The sequence below is a fragment of the Mastigoproctus giganteus genome, chromosome 14 (assembly GCF_048544385.1).
Source record: "Mastigoproctus giganteus isolate SK-2022 chromosome 14, ASM4854438v1, whole genome shotgun sequence".
NCBI classification, from domain to species: domain Eukaryota; kingdom Metazoa; phylum Arthropoda; class Arachnida; order Uropygi; family Thelyphonidae; genus Mastigoproctus; species Mastigoproctus giganteus.
Window position 1 is genome coordinate 109,658,570 of NC_143588.1, and position 23,135 is coordinate 109,681,704.

The window sequence follows — 23,135 nt, forward strand, 5'->3', positions numbered from 1 at the left end:
ATTAAATGTAACAGGGCATAATATTTTTAGGAATATAATTATCTATGTAATATAGGTATGAAAACATCATAGATAACTCTTAAAGTACTGTACTTGTACTGGACTGTACTTGTTAACAGGAGAGATTGCTTCTACAGGGATGGGATACACTTAAATAGAAAGGGTGCAAGAATATTTGCTGATGCTATCGAGGCAGTGTTTGGTGGGTCGGAAAACTGCTAGCTTGGGGGGGAGACAAAGACCAATAGATTAACAGTAGCCACTGGCAGAGGTGACACAGATTCTTGCACTGCTTCTATTGGAATGAGCAGAAGCCTGAAAAACAAGGCGCAGGATATTTCAGAGACTGCCGGGGTTCATTGCGGTACAAGTAAACACATGGGTTGTGTTAGGGTAGCTAAGAATAGAAATAGGTGCATGTATACTTGCGTGTACACCAATGCTAGGAGTTCAGTAAATAAATTTGATGAATTTGAGATATTGCTCAAAACATCAAAGGCAGATATTGTTGGGATATCAGAGACGTGGTGTCACACAGATATAAGGAATGCAGAACTGGAATTTGGGGAGTACAACGTCTATAGAAAGGATAGACAGGATAGGAAGGGAGGAGGGGTTATGCTATTAGTTAAGAAATACATAAAATCAAAGGATGTGAAGCCAGTGGACATCACTGGACAGTGCAGTGTCGAGTCAGTTTGGTGTGAGATAAGCATTGGGAGATCAAAATTGAGAGTAGGAGTGTGCTATAGGCCTAATGACTCTGATGAGTATAATAAGAAACTGTACAGGGAAATAGAGTGGGCCAGTAAATCAGAGAGTCTTATAATGGGAGATTTTCATTTCCCAGATATTGACTGGAATTTGGGGGCTGGTCACTCACACACTAGCAAGGCTTTTGTGGATTTATTGGATGATTGTTTTCTACATCAGCATGTTAGGGAGGCATATTCTTGATTTGATTATCAGCAGTGATTCTTCATGCATTAAGAATCTGCAGATAAATGAACCACTAGGTGGCAGTGATCACAGTGTGCTGAAGTGGGATTTACTCAAAGAGGTAACTACCATTAGGGGTAAAGGGAAGGGTTATTGCTTTCGTAAAGGTGACTACGATGGACTGAGACAGTATTTAAATTCTATACAGTGGGACCAACTGATGATGTTACCAACAGCAAATGCAAAATGGGAAGCATTCAAAGAATTAATCTTGGAAGCTACTAGGCTTTACATACCAACTAAGAAATATTGTTCAAGGTTTAGGCATAAATGGATGTCAGATGAACTCATGAGGCATATGGCAGAGAAGAAACATGCACGGGATACATACAAATTAACACATGACACAGAAGCCTATTATAGATACAAGTTGATCTGTAACCAAGTTACAAAGGAGGTTAGGCAGGCGAAGGCAGATTACGAGAAATCTTTGGCAAGGGATGCAAAGAAAAACAGCAAAGAGTTCTTTACTTATGTAAACTCTAGAAGGAAGGGGATGAACCAGATTAGTCCACTTGATATCGTTGAGTCAACTGTTGATGATCCTGCTCAGGTAGCTAACAAACTAAATGAATATTTTGCATCGACATTCACACATGAGGAGTTATTTAGCGAGGGGAAAGTCAGAGGTGTATTCAACTCTAGCAGTAAGCTAGAGAATCTTGTAATAACTGAGAGTAAAGTGGAGGAGAAAGTGTTGAAGATAAACACAAGAAAGGCACCCGGGGTGGATGGAATCTATCTAGTTATATTAAAGGAGGCAGCAAAGGAAGTAAGCAAACCCTTAGCCATAATTATGAGAGCTTCCTTGGACTCAGGGGAGGTACCCATAGACTGGAGATGTGCAAATGTGACCCCAATTCACAAAGGAGGATCAAAGGCTGACACAAGTAATTAGAGACCTGTGAGTTTAACTTCTGTTCCAGGAAAATTAATGGAGGCACTAGTTAAAGAAGCACTGCAGGATCATTTAGACAAGACTTCAGCTATAGCTCGGACACAGCATGGCTTTGTTAAGGCGAAGTCTTGCCTGACCAATTTGATTGGATACTATGATGCAGTCACAAAGAAACTGGAGGCAGGGAATAACTTTGATATTATATACTTGGATCTTAGAGAGGCTTTTGATACTGTTGCACATGGAAGACTGCTGCACAAATTGGAGCAGTGTGACATTGGAGGCAAATTGCTGCTGTGGATAAAGGGGTGGCTGAGGGGGAGAAGACAGAGTGGTAATCAATGAACACTGCTCGTCGTGGACTAATGTTATTAGTGGAGTCCCTCAGGGCTCAGTGTTGGGTCCATTATTGTTTTCTGTATTCATAAATGATATTGATGAGGGTATATCAAGGTTAATGTCGAAGTTTGCTGACGATACAAAGGTAGGCAGGGTTGTCAAGGACACTACTGACACTATGCTGCTGCAACAGGATCTGGAAAGGTTGAGCAGATGGGCTGAGAGGTGGCAAATGAAATTTAACATTGACAAATGTAAAGTTCTACACATGGGAAACAGCAACCCCAGAGCAACGTATCAACTCTGTGGTACTACACTGACAGTGGTAGAGAGTGAAAGGGACCTGGGGGTGGTTATGCAGGCAGATATGAAGTTCTGTGAGCAGTGCAGACGAGCTGCAAGTGTAGCTCATGGTGTATTGTCAATGATACATAGGAATTTTTTCTAGCAGTGATAAGGAGGTGATTATTCCCTTGTATAAGGCAATGGTCAGGCCACACCTAGAGTACTGTATACAGGTCTGGAGGCCTCATTTCAAGAAGGATGTAGAGTTGCTGGAACGAGTACAGAGAAGGGCAACAAGATTAGTGAATGGAACAAAGGGGTGCTCTTACGAAGAAAGGCTTAAGTTTTGCAAATTACAGTGTCTGGAGACTAGGCACCAACGAGGTGATCTGATAGAGGTGTATAAAGCCTTGAATAGTTTGAGCATGCTCAATGCTGATGGGATTCTTCCTCTCGCTCAGAATAATCACCTGAGAGGGCATAAATTCAAACTGAGATAAGACAAATGTAGGATAGACGTACGGAAATTTGCCTTTAGCCAGCGGGTGGTTGGTCGGTGGAATAGACTTCCATCTCTTGTCGTGGAAGTTGATTGCCTAAATAAGTTTAAGGCTCAGCTGGACAGGTATATTTTTTTTTTTTTTTTTTTTGGCTGATGCTGCATAAGCTTGCTTTCTTGCATCAAATGCCTCTACTAATGCTAATGCTAAAAGGAAAAAAAATACGATAGTAGTTTAAACGGCATCATTCAACTATATCTGATACTGTGCTCATCCTTTACAACGAGTTACAATGTATTGCACTACCTCGAATAAGTAACGCTTCACTAATAGAAAAGACTATTGTTACTTATTCTCATTTGGCGGCACCATCAAAAACTCAAATTCCTTCAATAGGCAACGCTTCTCCAGTAGAGAAGCCTGTTGTTACCTATTTTCGGAAACTCTGTGGCTATCACCCCCCCCCCTCTACACACGGCACGGTCTCAAGGTTTGTTTGTATATGTGTGGGATAATAACTTTACTTTCCACTTGTCACTATTAGATGTAGAACTCACACCACTCAAAAATTCCTGGAACAGGCATTGCTTCCCCAGTAGAGAAGAATGCTGTTACCTATTCTCGGAAACTCCGTGAATATCAAGCTTCCTCTGGTGACCGGTTCAAAGTTTGTGGCCTGTCATCGGTGGGTGGGTACCCTGGTATTGCAAACATTAGCAAAGGCACATGATGCAAGAAAGCAAGCTTATATAGCATCAGCCAAAAAAACACCCTTATTTAACCCATTCACTCGCTCCAAATATTTGTCAAGCTCTGCCTTAAATCTATTTAAGTTATCAACTCCTACAACAACAGAAGGAAGTTTATTGCATCAATCAACCACCCGTTGGCTAAAGCAAAATTCGGCACATCTATCCTACAACCATCTTATCTCAATTTGAATTTATGGAAGAATCCCATCAGCATTGGGCATGTTCCAACCATTCAAGGCTTTATACACCTCAATCAGATCACCTCGCCGGTGCCTAGTCTCCAGACACCGTAATTTGCAAAACTTAAGCTTTTCTTTGTAAGAGCAACCCTTTGTTCCTTTCACTCATCTTGTTGCCCTTCTCTGTACTTGTTCCAGCATCCATACATCTTTCTTAAAATGAGGCCCCCAGACCTGTATACATTACTTAAGGTATGGCCTAACCATTGCCTTATATAAGAGGAAAATCACCTCCTTATCCCTGCTAGAAAAATTCCTGCATATCATTGACAAGACACCATGAGCTACTCTTGCATACCGTCTGCATTGCTCAGAAAACTTCATCTCTACCTGCACAATTACACCCATATCCTTTTCATTCTCTACCACTGTGTACCACAGAGTTGATACGTTACTTTTGGATTACTACTTCTCATATGTATATTTGCCACCTCTCAGCCCACCTGCTCAACTTTTATATATCCTGTTGCAGCAGTGTACTGTCATAAGTGTCATTAACAACCCTGCCAACCTCCGTATCGTCTGCAAACTTGGATATTAAGCATAATATACCATAATCAATATAATTTATAAATAGAGAGAACAACAATGGACCCAACGCTGAACCCTGAGAAACTCCACTAATAACTTCAGTCCACGAAGAGGAGTGTCCGTTGCTTACCACACTGTCTTCACCCACTCAACCATTCCTTTATCCAAAGCAGCAATTTGCCTCAAATGCCACACTGCTCCAATTTGTGCAGCAGTCTTCCAGGTGCAACAGTATCAAAAGCCTTTCTAAGATCCAACTATATAATATCAAAGTTATACTTTGCATCCAGTTCCTTTGTGACTACATCATAGTATCCAATCAAATTAGTCAGACAAGACTTGCCCTTAACAAACCCATGCTGTGTCTAGATGCTGCTGCAATGCTTCTTTAACGAGTGCCTCCATTAATTTCCACGGAACAGAAGTTAAACTAACAGGTCTGTAATTTGTCTCCCTTTGATCCTCCTTTGTGGATCAAAGCATATTTGCACATCTGCAGTCTATGGGTACCACCCGTGAGCGCAGGGAAGCTCTCAAAATTATGACTAACGGTTTGCTTACTTCCTTTGCCGCCTCCTTTAATATAACTGAATAGATTTCATCCAACCAGGTGCCTTTCTTGTGTCTATCTTCAACAATTTCTCCTCTACTTTACTCTCAGTTATTACAATATTCTCCAGCTTACTGCCAGAGTTCAATACACCTCTGGCATTCCCCTCTGTGAATAAATCCTCATGTGTGAATGTTGATGCAAAATATTCATTCAGTTTGTTAGCTACCTGAGCAGGAATATCAATATTTGAACCATCGATATCAAGCGAACCAATCTGATTCAGCCCCTTCCTTCTAAAGTTTACATAAGTAAGAACTCTTTGCTGTTTTTCTTTGCATCCTTTCACAAAGATTTCTCGTAATCTGCCTTCGCCTGCTTAAACTCCTTTTTAACTTGGTTACAGACCAGTTTATGTCTATCATAGGCTTCTGTGCACATGTTAATTTATATGTATCCCATGCATTTTTCTTCTCTGTCAAATGTCTAATTAGTTCTTCTGACATGCATTTATTTTTTCAGTACTTTGTTCCAAGCCCGAGGCGGGATTCGAACCCGCGACCTTTGGGTTTGCAGGCAGGCACGTTACCCACCCGGCTAGCCCGGTCGGCTCATTTAGGCCTAAATCTTGAACAATATTTCTTTGTTGGAATGAAAAGCCTAGTGGCTTCCAAGATAAATTCGTTGAATGCTTCCCATTTTGAATTTGCTGTTGGTAACATCATAAGTTGGTCCCACTGTATAGAATTTAAATACTGTCTCAGACCATCGTAGTCGCCTTTATGAAAGCAAAAACCCTTCCTTTACCCCTGATGACAGTTACCTCTTTGAGTAAATCCCACTTCAGCACACTGTGATCACTGCCACCTAGTGGTTCCTTTATCTGCAGATTCTTGATGCATGAAGAATCACTGCTGATAATTAGATCAAGAGAATTACTCCCTCTAGTTGTCTCCCGAACATGCTGCTGTAGAAAACAATCATCCAATAAATCCACAAAAGCCTTGCTAATGTGTGTGACCAACCCACAAATTCCAGTCAATATCCGGGAAATTAAAATCTCCCTTTACAAGAAACTCTAATTTACTGGCCCACTCTATCTCTCTGCACAATTGCTCATTATTCTCATCAGATTCATTAGCCCCAAAACACACACCTATTTTCATTTTTTTTCCCAGTGCTTATGTCACACAAAACAGACGCAATATTGCATTGTCAACCAACATCAATGGATTGCATCTCCTTAGATTTTATGTGTTTCTTAACTAGCAGCATAATCCCCACTGTCCTGTCTATCCTTTCTGTACACATTGTGCTCCCCAAATTCCAGTTGTGCTTTTCTTATGTCTGTGTGACACCATGTCTCTGATGTCCCAACAGTATCTGCCTTTGATGCCTTGACTAGTACTTCAAGCTCATCGAATTTATTAACTATACTCCTAGCATTGGTGTACATGCAAGTATACATGCGTCTGTTTCTACTCTTTGTTACCCTAACAGAGCCCACGTATTTACTTGTTCCACTATGACTCTCAGGAACCCTGGAAATTCCAATTGCCTTGCTTTCGAGGCTGCTGCCCAATTGCATTTCAATAGAAGTAGTGCAAGAACCACTTTTACTCTGACAGCAGCTACTGTTACTCTATTAGTCCGTGTACTCCCCCAAGCTAGCAGTTTTTCGACCCACCTAACTCAGCCTCGATAGCATTAGCAAATATTCATGCACTGTTTCTATTTAAGTGTATCCCATCCCTGTAGAATCAGTCTTTCCTGTTAACAAGCACAGACCAGGCTGAAAAAAATTCTACCCCCTTGAGCCTTGCAAAATCTCTCCAGGGCCGAATTGATCGAGAAGGCTCTCATCATATACTCCTTCCTATCGTGTCTGGGCAGAATTGCAGACACTTTCAAATTCAACACTAACTAAGGCTTTTTTTTTTTGGCATTGTCTTGTACTTTTTAAGTAATTCTGCTGGTCTCCTACTCTTAATATCGTTAGTGCCAACGTGTACAACAAAATCACCCTTTGTGCCCTTAAAGGATGAAATCTGCCCTACAACGTCATCAACCTTTGTCCTTGGCAGACATACCCTGGTCCTGTTCCATATATCCTTTTTGCACAATATGTTTCCCGCTTCCCTGACAATAGAGTCACCTACAACAACTAGTTCCTTTGGGACCAGCAGATTCTGCCTTGGGGGTGGCCGCTGTGTTGTGTGATGTTTATGTGCAAGTTCTGGCATTGATGTGGCAGCTGAGAGCTTGATGGGCCCCCTCAATTTAAATCCTTCGAGTCCATATAAGCCCATAACAATGACAACCCAGCTGTGAAGATAATTCCACAATATGAGGGATGCTAAAAGGTGTACATGATAATGTTTAAATAACATTAATTGCAACAGGGCATAACATTTTTAAGAGTATAATTATCTACACTGTGCTGCCACTTTATTAGGTACACCGACCTAGTAGCGTGTTGGGCCTACTTTAGCCTTCAAAACAGCCTGAATTCGTCTAGACATGGATTGAACAAGATGCTGAAAACGTTGTGCAGGAATGGAGTACCATGCAGACATGAGTGTGTCACGCAGTTCCTTGAGATTTGATGGAGGTGTAGGCCTGCAGTCAACAGCCCTTTCCAGCTTATCCCAAAGATGTTCAATAGAATTGAGATCCGCGGACTGAGCGAGCCACTGCAGCAAAGTAAAGTCGTTGTCATGTTCCTGGAACCATTCCTTAGTGATTCGGGCTTTGTGCACCGGCGCATTATCCTGCTGGATGTAACCATCTCACTGAGGATAAACTATCAACATGAACGGATGCACGTCAGCAAACGATGCTTAGGTACGATGTGGCATTCACACGTGAATCTATGGGTATCAATGCACCCAACGTGGGCGCCTCCGTAGCCAGGTGGGAAGGAGCAGCAGTGCGTAGCATACGCTTCTTGATTAGACCGGGGTTAGAACCCGTCACCACCAAATATGGAGGATGCGGAAAGGTCAGGGAATGACAGCCGCATATCCCGGAGCAATATGGCCTTAGTTGCTAATGCTCCTAAAAATCAAATAACAACAAAAGCACCCAACGTCTGCCAATAAAACATTTTCTCACACCGTAACACCGCCCCACGACCTTACACAGTAGTCGTCAGACATAGAGTCCATGGATTCATATTGTTTTCGCCAAATTCTGAACCTTCCATCAACATAATGCACCAGGAACTTCGATTCGTCAGATCAAGCAACTGTTTTACAATCCTCGATAGTCCAATGTTGCTATGCCCACAGGAGGCGTGATCTCTTGTTCTTCATTGAAAACAAAGGTACCCGATGTGACCGTCGGCTGTAGTAGCCCATTCGCGACAAAGTTCGAGTAGTGGTCCGTTGCAATATTTTGTTATGCGCACCAAGGTTGTATTCTGACTGATGTGCGACATTGTGGCCCGTCTGTTTGCTTCCACAATTCTTGCCATCCTCCTCTGACCTCTTTAATCAACAAGCGATTTTGTTCCACAGGAGTGCCATTGAGAGGACGTTTTCTGTTCGTTGTACCATTCTCGATAAATCCTTGAAATTGCAGTGCGTGAAAAGTTAAGGAGAACTGCCGTTTCAGAGATGCTTTGTCCAGCACATCTTGCACCTACTACCATGCCACGTTCGATGTCCGTTAGATCACTCCTTTTCCCCATTCTTACTATGGTTTGTACACTTAACTGATACTGGAAAGGTTTCTCTGCTGCATTTATATCCACAACTGTGACTAGCAACATTCGGGGAAAAAAACCATTTGTGTGCACAGCAGGGATGTACCTAATAAAGCGGCAGCACAGTGTATATAATGTAAGTGTAAAAACACCATAAACAATTCTTAAAGGAAAAAATTACGATAGTAGTGTAAAGGGCATCATTTCAACTGTATCTCATATCGTGCTCATGAAAGGCCAATAAGCTTTGAAACGGTGCCTTCTGGGTGGTCGTGCCCATTGAGAATAAGTAACAATTGTCTTCTGTATTAGCGAAGCGGTACTTATTCGAGGTATTTAGTGCAATACATGGTAACTCGTTGTGAAGGATGAGCACAATATGACATAATTGATATGATGCCCTTTACACTACTATCTTAGTTTTTTCCTTTAAGGATGGTGTTTTTACACCTATATTATATAATATGTTTAATATAACATTCTGATTAATGAATTATTCAGGTTTAATTATTTTCACCCTCTGCTTACAAATTTAGGAAGTTTATTGTAATATCAAAATATATCAAATGTCTTATGTCTTTCATATGTCAGGGCATTAGAAGTTACAAGTTAGCGTATTGGGTATAAATAGTCAAAATTATACTAATAATATTAGTGATAAAGTGATACTATCGTTCAATTAAATGGTGAAAGGTCGAGGTCAGTACTGGATGAAATTAAAGTTTCTATGACTGTGGTGGGGTTATAATATATTGTGCCTCCAAGAGTCTATGTTGGCACTTTTTCAGATTCGTTGAGTTGCAGGGTTTCCCATTACTGCAAGAGTTATACATACTAAATTGGTTAAACAGAAAACTGCAAATGTTTTGTTTTTACTGTAATTTCAGGCTTAAATACCGAGTACACTTGTGTTTATGTTTCTACCAGGGTGATATTTTTTATGTAGTATCATTGTATTGCCCTCCCTCCATTAGTACAGATATGTCAGTACATTATATAGAGAGGTTTATGCAGTTTGTCGCTTCCATTGTACTAAGTTATAATTTGACTACTTTAACTGAACTTTTTTTATAAGCCACCTACCTTTGACAACATTCATGGGTCTTCTAATATTGATATCACCCTGTTGTCACATCAATTGAGTAGAAGGGTAATTTTATGGGATGTGGTGACTGACATGTCCAACAATGATCATAACGTGCCAGCCGCAGTGAGCAGACACATTATCGCTGGCGTTGAATAATCAATGCATTGAGATACACGAACGAATGGACCCATATCAAGAAACAGAAGTCACCACATTGTTCGTCCTTAAGAACCTTGTTAAGAAGAAAATACAAGCTGTAGCACGTTGAAATCACAAATTAATGCTGAAATTAACTGAGCGTGAATTAGCACGTGCCCACGAAATGGCAGCCATATTGGCTCTCCTTGATAATAGTACCAGGATGACACATTAAGCCTACAAATGTGCCACTCTGACTGCAAATGCCTGGCTTGAAATAATCCAACCGACCGCCATCTGAAAGAATTATCTAATTGACAATGACTTGCCATCCTAGGTAATGGAGATGTGGCTATCCCACCGAGCAAGCCAAAAAACAGAATTGAAGCGATTGTGGTCACAAATCATTTTATAGGCATGAATAATAAGCATAATGTGCGGCTCTCTCTAAGGTTGGTAATCGGTTCCTATTAGATACTTGGAATTTGCATGCCAGGATTCCTATTAAATCAAATATTTACCTTCTGCGAGTGTTCACGATAAAATATTCATGAAAAACATTTTGTTCTATTAATTTTTTCTAGACAGAAAATTGTCTCTCGAAAAAATTAATAGAACAAAATGGGAGAAACAAAGATAAATTGTAAACTGTCACTGCATTTCACGGAGTAATATGATAAGTGGGGTTCTTCAGTGGTTGATGTTCGGCCGTTTAATGTTTGTGATATTTATTAATGATACCGATGTCGGTATATCAAGTTTGACATTAAGTTTGTTGATGATGCAGTAATGAGGATATGCTACTTCAAGAGGATCTTTTGAAACTCAACAGATATGCTGGAAAATATCAGTGAAAGTTTAACGGATAAATGAAAGGTATTGCATTGGGTTAACAGTATTCCCACAAAAACATACCATCTGGGTGGTACCAAACTCAGGGTAGTGAAGTACCAAAAAAATATGGGGATAACTCATTAATCCAACAAAATTCTCCGAGCAGCAGAAACTGGTAGAACAGATGTTACTCTTACATTATTTCTACCTGATTGGTGCTTCCACCTCATGACGGGTATTGCTACCAAGTAAGCAGGGTGGGTGTTGTTGTCTGATGTTACTGTTGGTCGAGGAACTCTCTGACTATCCTACAGGTGTTCAGGATTGCGAATTTCTGGAGTTCCTTGTAGATGTTATTATTAGCTCTATGGTGCAAGTACTCCAGAGGCTTATGCTGTACCAGTCAAAAAAATTTTTTTTCGAATTACCGAGAGAGAGAGAGAGAGAGAGAGAGAGAAGGAAAGAAGTGTCAGAAGTAGAAGGGATTTACCAAGAAAGAAAAGAATGATATTCAGCTCAGGACCAAGAAAGACTGTGTTGCAGTTGCTAGAAACCAGTTATTTGCATGACCTAATTTAAATATTCATACCTTAAAAGGGTTAAGCAAATTAAATACTGATGGCCTCTTTACCCTTTCGTAGATGAAGCACTAAAGAAGGTATAAATATAAACTGGAAAAGGATGGTTGCTGAACAGCTGTGCAGAAATGCACATTCGATCAAAGAGTAATCAATTTGTGGATTAAACTTCTTAGTGTTGTGAAAGTGGACAGTTTGAATAGATTAAAGGAATATTTGAAAAATATTCCAAATTATTGGAAGGGAAATAAACATTAATTTTTTTTTTTTAATTTATTTGTCCAGTGGTGAATAAGTTATCCTCCCCTGTATCATATATCTAATGCTAGTACTATGCTGCTGATCTGAAGGTGTGGGCAATTTCTCGTTCATATGGGCATTGTAACTATAAATAACAAGGTGAATACCTCATTGTATAATGGAATGGTTAGGATACATCTGACTGCATGCAGATTTGGAAACCAAATTTCAGGAAGATATGTTGAAAAGGTGGAGAGAAGAGTAAGCGTGGTTGTTCTGAGGAAATCATTTAAGACCTAAAAACGAAATATATGATGAATGCTAACTACAATGGTTGGCAAAACCGACGGAAGGTAATATTAGCATTAGTAGAGGCATACGATGCAAGAAAGCAAGCTTATGCAGTATCAGTCAAAGGAAAAAAAAAAAAAAACTTCCACAACAAAAGATGGAAGGCTGTTCAACCACTCAACTACCCACTGGCTTTCCTCAATTTGAATCTATGCCCCCTCTGGTTCTTAATCTGAGCAAGTGGAAGAATCCTATCAGTATTCAGCTTGCTCAACCCATTTATACACCTAGCATTTGCCTAGTCTCCAGGTGCTGGAATTTGCAGAACGTAAGCCTTTCTTGGTTAGAGCACCCCTTTCTTCCCCTCACCAATCTTGTTGCCCTTCTTTGTACTCGTTCTAGCATCTGTAGATCCTTCCTAAAATGAGGCAACCATACCTTGACTATTGAATATATTGAGTATACACCATACTCAAGGTGTGGTGTATACCTGAACATTCCCTTGTACAACGGAATAAACACCTACCTGTCCCTCTTGCAAAATCCTATGTATCATTTACATGAGTCCATGACCTGCCCTGAATGCAGTCTGCACTGCTCAGTGAACTTCATATCTGATTGCACAATCACCCCCGTCTTTTTCTCTTTCAACTTCCTTGAGTGTAGTACCACACAGTGCCTTTCTCTTGGGTAATTGTGACTCATATGCAGTACTTTGGTACTTTGAATTTGTCGATGTTAAACATCAGATGTCACTTCTCAGCCGATTTGCTCAACTTATCTAGATTCAGTTGGAGAGGCATAATATCTTTACTGTCGTTAAAAACCCTGCCAATCTTTGTATCATCTGCACACTTGGACATTAAGCCTGATATACCTTCATCAATATCGTTTATGAATGCACAAAACAACAATGGGCCCAGCACAGAACGTTGTGGAACTCCACTAATAACATTCGTCCACGAAGAAAAATGTTCATTGATTACAACCCTGTCGTCTCCCACTCAACCATCCCATCTTTACCTATTGTAGCAACTTGCACTTAATGCCATACCTCTCCAGTTTGTACGGCAGTCTTTCATGTGCAACAGCATTAAAAGCTTTCCTGAAATCCAAGTATATGATATCAAAATTATTTTTGGCATTCAATTCCTTTGTGACCACATCATAGTATCCAATCAAATTGCTCAGACAAGACTTTCCTTTAACAAACCCATGCTGTCTTAACTATTCTGCAGTCTTGTCTAGATGATCCTGCCATGCTTCCTTAAACAGCGAACCAATCCTTTTCTCCGAACCACAATTTAAACTATCAGGTCTGTACTAACTTTTATCACCTTTTCAACATCCTTTGTGAATTTGTGATACATTTGCACACTTCCAGTCTATGGGGACCTCCCCTGAGTCCAAGGAAGCTCTCATAATTATGGCTAAAGGTTTACTGTCTTCCTTTAATATAACTAGATAGATCCCATCCACCCCAGGTGCCTTCCTTATGTTTAACTTCAACAATTTCTCCTCCACTTTGTTCTCACTTCTTACAAAATCTCCCTGTTAGAGTTTGATAAGCATCTGCCATTCCCCTCCTTGAATAACTCATGTGCCAATGAAGATGCGAAATACTCACTGTTTATCAGTTACCTGATCATCAATAGTGAAACCCTCTATGTTAAGTGGACCAGTGAGATTCATCCCTTTCCTTATAGAATTTACATAAGAAAAGAACTCTTTGGTGTTTTTCTTTGCATTCTTTGCCAAAGATTTCTCATAATCTGCCTTCTCCTGTCTAACCTCCTTTGTGACTTGATTACAGACATGGGCTGCTGTGTCGCTTCGTGACTTATATGCATCCCATACAAGTTTCTTCTGCCATGTGCCTCATTAATTCAGCTGATATCCGTTTAGGCATAAACTTTGAACAGTGTTTCCTAGTTGGAATGACAAGCCTAGTAGCCTCCAAGATTAAATCCCCTTAGGCTTCCCATCTAGAATTCAAAGCTGGGAACATCATCAGTTGATCCCTCTGCATATAACTTACAGTGTCTGAAACCGCTGTAGTCACCTTTACGAAAGCAAAAGCCCTTCCCTTTACTCTTGACAGCAGTTACTTCTTTAAGTTAATCCCACATCAGTACATTGTGATCACTATCACGCAGTGGTTCCTTTATCTGCAAATGCTTAATGCATGAAAAATCACTGCTGATTATCACATCAAGAGTATTACTAGTTGCCTCTCGAACGTGCTGCCGGAGAAAACAGTAATCTGTTTTACTCTCTGGCTAAAGCTTTCTGCTAAAAACAGTAAACTAAAGCCAACAATTCTTACCTTAATAAGTGTTTGATTTTGGGCCTCTGACTACTAATGGAAGTTCCAAATCAGGTTAGAAAACTCCAGACACTAGTAGCGGTTAAAGAAATTTAATACACTGGTGTGAAAAACTTAAGGAGCAGTCAGGTTTTTACCTGTAGCTTCTTATAGGAGTGGTCTGGATATGGGATAAGCATACTAAAGTAACCTCGTGAGGTACAGAAATGATGAACGAAACAACAGCGACACAACGGAAACAAAATGGTACAGAGGGACTTTATTGAAAAATGGTAACAAAGCACTGGCTGCCATGATACAGATGCATCACTGTCAAAGACAGAACAAAGGGAAGAGATGGTCCTCAGTAGATATGGCCACCAATAAGGTCGATTCAGGCTTTGCAATGCGTCCATAATTAGAACAATATTTATTATTAGCTATATGGTACAAGGAAGTCTGAGGCTTATGCTACAACAGCCAAAAAAAAAAAAAAAAAAAATCCCGAGTTACCCTGAGAGAGAGCCAGTCAAAAGTAGAAGAGAATCACAAAAAAAAAAAGACTGACAATATTCAGCTCAGGACCTCGGGTGAGTATGGGCCAGATGTGAGCCCCTAATATTGATAAGTTCTTGGGGTAACATTGTCCATTCCTTTGTCAGTGGCATCTTCTGCTGGTGAATATTTTCTGGTGGGCGTGGACGTGCCGATAAGGCGACTCCCCCAGAGCGCTTCAGATCATCTGAACAGGCAGGCCAATCCATATGAACAATGTCGTCACTTTCCAAAAGCATATCGACAGCTGCAGTGCGATGGGGTTTGGTGTTATCCTCCATAAACAGAATGTTCCAAGGGCCCATGGCACCTCGGAACAGACACATGCGGAAGGATTACCTCAGTATAGTAGCGTGCACTGGTTACAGTACTGCCTTCCAGTATCTGGAGTTGCGTATGTCGATCCAAGATAACGCCTCCTCAGACGAGAACACTTCAACCGCCATATTGATCCCTTTCAGTGATGTTTGCAGGGAGATACTGTGTGCCCTCTCGTCAGATTAGCTGTCGTCCAAAATTGCTGCCAAGACTGAATGTACTGTAATCAGTAAAGCATACGTTACCCCATTGCGCTGCTGTCCAGTCCTTGTGTTCAATGCACCACTGTAAACGTTATTTCCGATGGACAGGTGTTAAGAGGGACACTGCGTACTGGCCATCGACAGAGTCCACCTTTGTGGGTGCCTGGCCAGAGTAAACTGCGATATCTTGCATCATTTGCAGCTGGTTTGCAAAGGATCCCAGTTCCTATTGGCCTGTACAATTATATAGCAGTCATCGTTGGGTGTTGCTTTTCGTGGACGACCACCAGTGGTCCTTCGAACAGCTGTACCTGTCGTTCTGAAGGCCAACAACGCACATGAGACGATGCTATGGGCAATAACACATTCCTCAGACTTCGACCTTCCCAATTATTCAATCCCGGGTAGTCATCCAGATGTTGCCTACTGGCCATTTCGTTGTCTTTAGCACTGTATGAAACCAACCAAATGTCTGTACCAATCGTGCTCACCATTCGGTAATTTTCAGATAACTGCTGCTTTTATCTGTTTATGTGAGCACTCTCACCACGATTCAAATTTTTGCATGTGCACAAGCTTTCTACTGAACGACCACAGTTATGCAAATCACCATAGGCTGTTTAGTTTGATTTTGATTGTAACCTTTAGAAATTGCATTGGTCCTTACGTTTTGCACACCAGTGAATAACAATCAATACATGCCTTCTCCCATAATGTTAAATTATTCTACAAGATAATAATCACTCCTTATTTCCATACATCCATAATTTGTCATTCCTATATGTATATAAGTTCATTCTACAATTACACCTGAGTTTTCACAATAATAATTTCAATGAAATACCATTCCGATATATATATATATATACAGGGTGTTTCAGTTAAACGTTTCAGAACTTCTAAGAGGGGTAGGGTACATCCTGACAACTCGAAATCATATAGCAATGTGGGGTCGGAAATGCTTTCCTGAAGCGGTGTTGTACACAGAAGCACCATAAAGAAAAGAGACCGTAAGTGAGAAATCGTTTTAATAATACATGAAAAGAAGCAAAATGTACATGGATTAAAGTAAGTGTTCGAAGTTTCTTCCACGGGCTACAATGCACGCCTCACATCTCCGACGCATGGACATCCGAACATTCTGGAATACTCCAGGCGAATTTCGAATTTCTTCGGCAGCTACTGCGATTCTTGCAACCAGCTCCTCAACATTGTCAACAGGGGTGTCATAAACTAGCGATTTCATATGACCCCAGAAATAAAAATCAAGACATGATAGGTCGGGTGACCGAGCAGGCCAACGCACGGGACCACCACGTCCGATCCACTGTTGACCAAATGTGACATCCAGGTAGTTACGAACATCTCCGCTATAATGGGCAGGGGCTCCATCGTGTTGGAACCACATTGTCTGTTGCGTCGATGCAGAAATCTGTTCATCTCTCAAAAGTTGTGGCAATACTTGCTGCAGAAAGATCAAGTAGATAGGTCCGGTTAGACGACACGGTAACAGGTAAGGTCCGATGAGGTGATCTCCCATAATACCGGCCCATACATTGACCGAAAATCGAATCTGTGCTGCACGACGTCGTATTGCATGCGGGTTCTCGACCGCCCAGATATGGTCGTTATGCGTGTTGAAAATTCCTTCCCTTGTGAAGGATGCCTCATCGGAAAACAACACTTCAGCAGGAAAAGGGCGTTTTTTTCTAGCACATTTTCCAAGGTACCACTGCGCGAAAGCAATACGAGGTGCATAATCCTCCAGTTGCTGTCTGGACACGCTGCACGTGAAATGGATGCATGTCTTGTTCTCGGAGAATCCTCCAGACGCTGCAATGGGAAACCCCGACTGAGTTTGCTAGACTTTGTGTACTCGTTCTTGGATTCCCCTGTACATGCTGCAGCACATTCTGTTCGACGGCTGGAGTCCGTGCTGTTCTTACCCTGTCCCTGTCAGCTCTTTCAAATGAACCTCTCTCAGCTAACCTCTGGTGCAGTCTTGCAAAGAAATTATGACTGGGAATACGCCTCGTTGGATATTGTTCCGCGTACAAACGCTGTGCAGCTGGCCCACTACAATTGGCAGCCCCGTACGCCAAATGCATATCGGCTAACTCTGCGTTCGTGTAATCATCCATCCTACTAACTTGGCGTTCTTGTGCGAAATTAAGATTCCCTGCACTAAAGCTCGGAATTTTCGATTCTGCCCATTGGTATATGATTTTGAGTTGTCAGGATGTATCCTACCCCTCTTAGAAGTTCTGAAACGTTTAACTGAAACACCCTGTATATATTAATCATTCTAAGATTACACAAGCTATTAAGCACAATAAACCGAGCTCTTATTATCACACATCAAAATTTCTATTCTTATATGGTCTAGGGATATTCCTTCCCAGAGTTCAGACTCGTTAAATTAGTTACTACTTTGTACAAAAGTCGAGGATTCCTAGGAACACTGACAGCTTCTTAAGGGCTTCTTTTTAGCAAATTATTATTGCTCCTCTGGACAATATTTTAGAATGGAATGTTCTTAAGGAAAATTTCTGTTTCTTTCCTTTGTATGTCAGGATGGGCCAGTCTGCTAAGCGCAGGATTTCTTTCATTTCGAATTTTCTTAGAACTTGTATGCTCTTTCCCTTCGTATCTCCTGATTTGCAACCCTTCCTCCGATTCTTTAGGTTTCCTGAATGTTCCTGATAACTTTATGAAACTTTTGAATCTGGCATTCATCCACATTCTGAAAAGTTGATCCTGCCTTCCTAACTACAGCCGACACCATTAAGACCATGGCTCTAAAATTCTCTGCAGCTACTCCTACATTTCTCCATACCCCAACTTCGACAATCCTCTAAAAACACCACTCCAAATTCACCCAGAACTGCCCCTATTTTCCCACTTCTACATCCCTTATATCTCAAATATTCTCCCATTCCCCCCTTTCTAGTTTAATCTGGTCTACTCTTGACCATCTTACGAGCTTTAATAATTTCAGCTTCCAACAATAGAAGTAACAATAGAGGTACGTTTGCCCCTTCTTCCCCTTTGAGAGGTAATACAGCTCTACTTCTCACAATTTTCTTCCTCTTGCATTTCTATTGAAGTAGGTTCCATGTATAACTTCCCATACCATGCTTCCATAGTAAGCGAAAGCTTACAACTCCAACAAACCCATAAAAGTCTTGCTAGTGACAAACCCACAAGTTCCAGTCAATATCTGGAAAGTTAAAATCCCACATTATGACATTCTGAATTACTGGCCCACTATTTCTCTGCACAATTTCTCATTATACTCATTAGGCCTATAACACACACCTACTCTCATTTTCCCTTTCCCAGTGCTTATGTCACGCCAAACTGACTCAACATTACATTGTCTGCCGCCAATTGGTTGCACTTCCTTATATATTGTTTCTTATCTAACAGGATAACCCCTCCTCCCTGTCCTGTCCATCCTTTCTGTACACACTGTACTCCCCAAATTCCAATTTTGCACAGCTTATATCTATGTGACACCACATCTCTGATATCCCAAAAATATCCACATTTCACGTCTTGACCAGCAATCCAAACTCATCAAATTTATTAACCATACTCCTAGCATTGGTGTACATGCACCTGTTTCTACTTAGTTACTCGAACACATCCCATGTATTGACTTGTTCTACTATGACTCCCAGCAGTCCTGGATATCTCCAGCACCTTTTTTTCCAGGCTGCTGCTCATTCTAATAGCAGAGCAAGAATCACTTTTGCCTCTGCCTGCAGCCACGGTTAACCTTTTAACGCGTGTATTCCCCAAGCTAGCAGTTTCCCGACCCAACTAACACTGCCTCGATATTATCAGCAGCAATATTTTTGCACTTCTATTTGATTGTTTCGCATCCCTGTAGAAGTAGCCTCTCCTGTTAGCCAGCACAGACCATGCTGAAAAAAAATTCTACCCTGTGAGTCTTGCACAATCTCTCCAGGGCCAAACTGATTGACAACTCTCATTATGTACTCCCTCCTGTTGTGCCTGGGCAGATTTACTAACACTTTCACATTGCACCCTACTTTGCAACTTTTTTTCAACATTGACCTGTACTCTTTCAGTAAATCTGCAATCTCTTACTCTTGATGTCATTAGTTCCGTGTACAACAATATTACCTTTTATTGTTAAATTTCATCATAGACTAAAATTCAGAATATGTTTTTGAAAGAAATTAATTAATTCTTACACTGTATCCCAATCATGAAAATCTCCCCTCAAATATTTTTATGCCAAAATAGCTTTTGCACATATTTCTCATTACAACAGTATCCTTTAAAAACTATTAATATACTTAGACATTTCTACAACATATGAGTGAATGAATGGGTCAGACTGATTGCATTATCTCATATAATGCTAAAATAATGGGCTAATACAAAGATGTTTATTTATTTAAATTAATGTACATTCAAGGTGCCTTATGACAAGTTTCACTTGGGATGGATGCCATATTCCTGAAGCTAACACACGAATTACCAGGTTTTCCCATTTTCACATTTACTTTGCATTATTTTCACATTTTTTTAAAAATGTGGTTAATAACAAGTGGAGTAATAGATGACTTTTCGAATCTCTTTACATATTTCATAAATTATTTCTCATATATATAAACCAATAAATCTGATTTTCGATTAAATTGTTAAAAATAAATGCCTTGTCACATACTGCATTTCATATATGAGAGTTTCCCTGAGAGTCAATTTTTTTTAAGATAACATGTTTGCCACATATCTCAGAATTGAATGGGGTATGACGTAACAGATGCCATTACTGCTGGGTGTGAACTAACAGATGCTGTTTCATATGACCTATTTTTAAAAATGCCTTCCTACACATTTCACAAGTGAACTGTGAAAAGGCATTTTCACATAATTCGCAAGTAAAGGGTTTTTCCTGAGTGTGAAATAGCTAATGTCTTTTAAGATTAACTGAACATGAAAATGCTTGGCCACATGTTTCACAAGAGAATGGTTTTTCCAGTGCATGAACTAAATGATGCCTTTACAATATACCTGACAATAAATTAATGATTTCCCATTGGAGTGAACTAATAGAGGTTTTTTCTTTAAATCACCTGACTGCGAAAATGCCTACACACACATACGTCCCAAGAAGGGTTTTCCTGTGTGAAATAGAAAATGTTTTTTAAGATTACTCGAACATGAAAATAAAATGCTTTACTGCATGTTCGCAACAAAATGGTTTTACCTATGTGTGAACTAACAGATATTCTTTCAAATGACCTGACTGCAAAAATGCCTTCCCACTTACTTCACAAGTCAAGGGTTTTTCCCAAGTCTGACATAACACGTCCTTTTAAATGACCTGACTCTGAAAATTCTTTCCCACATACTTCACAAAGTGAAGGGTTTTTTTTTTCCCTGATTGTGAACTAGAAAATGTCTTTTAAGATTACTTCAACATGAAAAGGCTTTACCACATGTTTCACAAGAGAATGGTCTTTAATGTGTGTGAAATAACACCTCATATTCGAAAAACAAAATGTTATTTTTTTCCTCTGGATGAACTAACAGATGCTGTTTCAAATCACCTGACTGTGAAAATGCCTTTCCACATATTTCACAAGAGGATGGTTTTTTCCTGTATGTGAACTAGAAAATGTCTTTTTAGACTACTTGAATATGAAAAAGTTTTACCACATGTTTTACAAGAGAATGGTTTTTCTTGAGTGTGCACTAACAGATGTTGTTTCAAATGAGTGGACTGTGAAAATGCCTTCCCACATTTTTCACAAGTGAAGGGTTTTTCCTGAATGTGAAGTAGAAAATGTCTTTTAAGATGACCTGAACACGAAAAATCTTTACCACATGTTTCACAAGAGAATGGTTTTTCCTGTGCATGAACTAGAAAATGTCTTTTAAGATTACTTGAACATGAAAAAGCTTTACCGCATGTTTCACAAGAGAATGGTTTTTCCTGAGTGTGAACTAACAGATGCTGTTTCAAATGACCTGACTGTGAAAATGCCTTCCCACATACTTCACAAGTGAAGGGTTTTTCTTCAGTGTGAACTAACAGATGTTGTTTCAAATGACCTGACCGTGAAAATGCCTTACCACATATTTCACAAGAGAATGATTTTTCCTGTGCATGAACTAAGAGATGTTCTTTCAAATTACCTGACTGTGAAAATGCCTCACCACATACTTCACAAGTGAAGGTTTTTTTTTGACTGTGAACTAACAGATGTTGTTTCAAGTGACCTGATCGTGAAAATGCCTTGCCACATATCTCACAGGAGAATGGTTTTTCCTGAGTGTGAACTAGAAAATGTCTTTTAAGACTACTTGAACATGAAAAAGCTTTACTGCATGTTTCACAAGAGAATGGTTTTTCCTGAGTATGAACTAAAAGATGTTGTTTCAAATGAACTGACCGTAAAAACGGCTTACCACATATTTCACAAGAGAATGGTTTTGCCTGTGCATGAATTAATAGATGCTGCTTCAAATGACCTAACTGTGAAAATGCCTTCCCACATACTTCACAAGTGAAGTGTTTTTCCTGAGTGTGAACTAACAAATGTTGTTTCAAATGACCTGACCGTGAAAATGCCTTACCACATATTTCACAAGGGAATGGTTTTTCCTGTGCATGAACTAAGAGATGTTCTTTCAAATTACCTGACTGTGAAAATGCCTTCCCACATACTTCACAAGTGAAGGATTTTTCCTGAGTGTGAACTAACAGATGTTGTTTCAAATGACCTGACCGTGAAAATGCCTTACCACATATTTCACAAGAGAATGGTTTTTCCTGAGTGTGAACTAGAAAATGTCTTTTAAGACTACTTGAACTTGATAAAGATTTACCACATATTTCACAAGAGAATGGTATTTCATGTTTGTGAATTAGGAGATGCTTTTTCAATATATCTGACCGCAAGAATCCCTTACCACAGGTTTCACAGGAGAATGGCATTTCCTGTGTGTGAACTAAGAGATGTCCATCCAATATACTTGAGTGTGAAAATGTCATACCACATATTTTACAAGCGAAGGATTTCTCGTGATCGTGAATTATTAAGTGCCGTTTCAAATACAACATGTTGGAAAATGACTTGCCACATATTTCACAAGGAAAACTTCTTTCTTGACTATAAATTAATGTCTTTGTAGGTACTTTGATCTTGAATATAGTTTGTGACATATTTCACAAATGAACGGTTTCTCCTCTCCTGGTTGTGAACATAAATGTTGTTTTAAAGCACCTGATCTTGTAAATGCCTTATCATAAAATTTCTTCTGATTATTGTTCACTTTTAGTTATGAATTCAAGGAAAGAATTTCTTCAGAGCATGAAGTGACAAGTTTACTTCTGGCTGACTTGGATGTATCTCAACTTGAATCCTACCTTTGAAAAATATCTGGATACCGTGAAATTTATCTCTTTTTATACAATTAACTTTGGAGGAATGAGTTCCGTGATTCTGTTTTTCAATTTCTTTTAATGTAACGAAGCTTAGCTTGCTTTTAAACTGAGATATTGAATATTCCTTTGCTTCTGTTATTTTATGTTCTTTTAAACATTTTTCTCATCACTTGCGTTTGATGGCATCTTTTGGGAGCTGTGATGAAATTCGCAGTCACTGTTGACATAACTTCACCTACATTCACTTCTATCTTAACTGCATATTTAATTTAATCTCCTTGTTGAATCTAAAAAAAAAAAAAAAAAAAAAAGTTAAGAGAATATAAAACGATGTACACAATTTATATAATGAAAACAT

The 23,135-nt window shown here is 39.8% G+C and overlaps 1 protein-coding gene and 1 long non-coding RNA gene across 2 annotated transcripts in view; both read right to left on the reverse strand.

Annotated features, from left to right (window-relative positions):
* The window catches only part of LOC150075539 (uncharacterized), a 37,705-nt gene extending 15,215 nt beyond the window's left edge, over window positions 1-22,490 (reverse strand). The window contains exon 1 of the long non-coding RNA XR_016547896.1: window positions 22,303-22,490. This is a non-coding gene — a long non-coding RNA (uncharacterized LOC150075539). The remainder of the gene's footprint in view (window positions 1-22,302) is intronic.
* Window positions 20,911-22,248, reverse strand: LOC150075540 (uncharacterized). Its single transcript, XM_090388995.1, has 2 exons — window positions 22,219-22,248; window positions 20,911-22,162 (listed from the first exon to the last, which is right to left on the reverse strand). Exons 1-2 carry the CDS (start codon window positions 22,246-22,248, stop codon window positions 20,966-20,968), a joined length of 1,227 nt encoding a protein of 408 aa, XP_090245121.1. The 3' UTR covers window positions 20,911-20,965.
* Window positions 22,491-23,135: the final 645 nt, after the last annotated feature.

Coding starts and splice junctions, on each gene's coding strand:
- LOC150075540 (XM_090388995.1), bottom strand. CDS start 22,248: ATGAAATACCATTCTCTTGTGAAATATGTG. Junction 22,163..22,218: donor ATTCTCTTGTGAAATATGTG/GTAAATCTTTAT, acceptor GTTCACACTCAG/GAAAAACCATTCTCTTGTGA.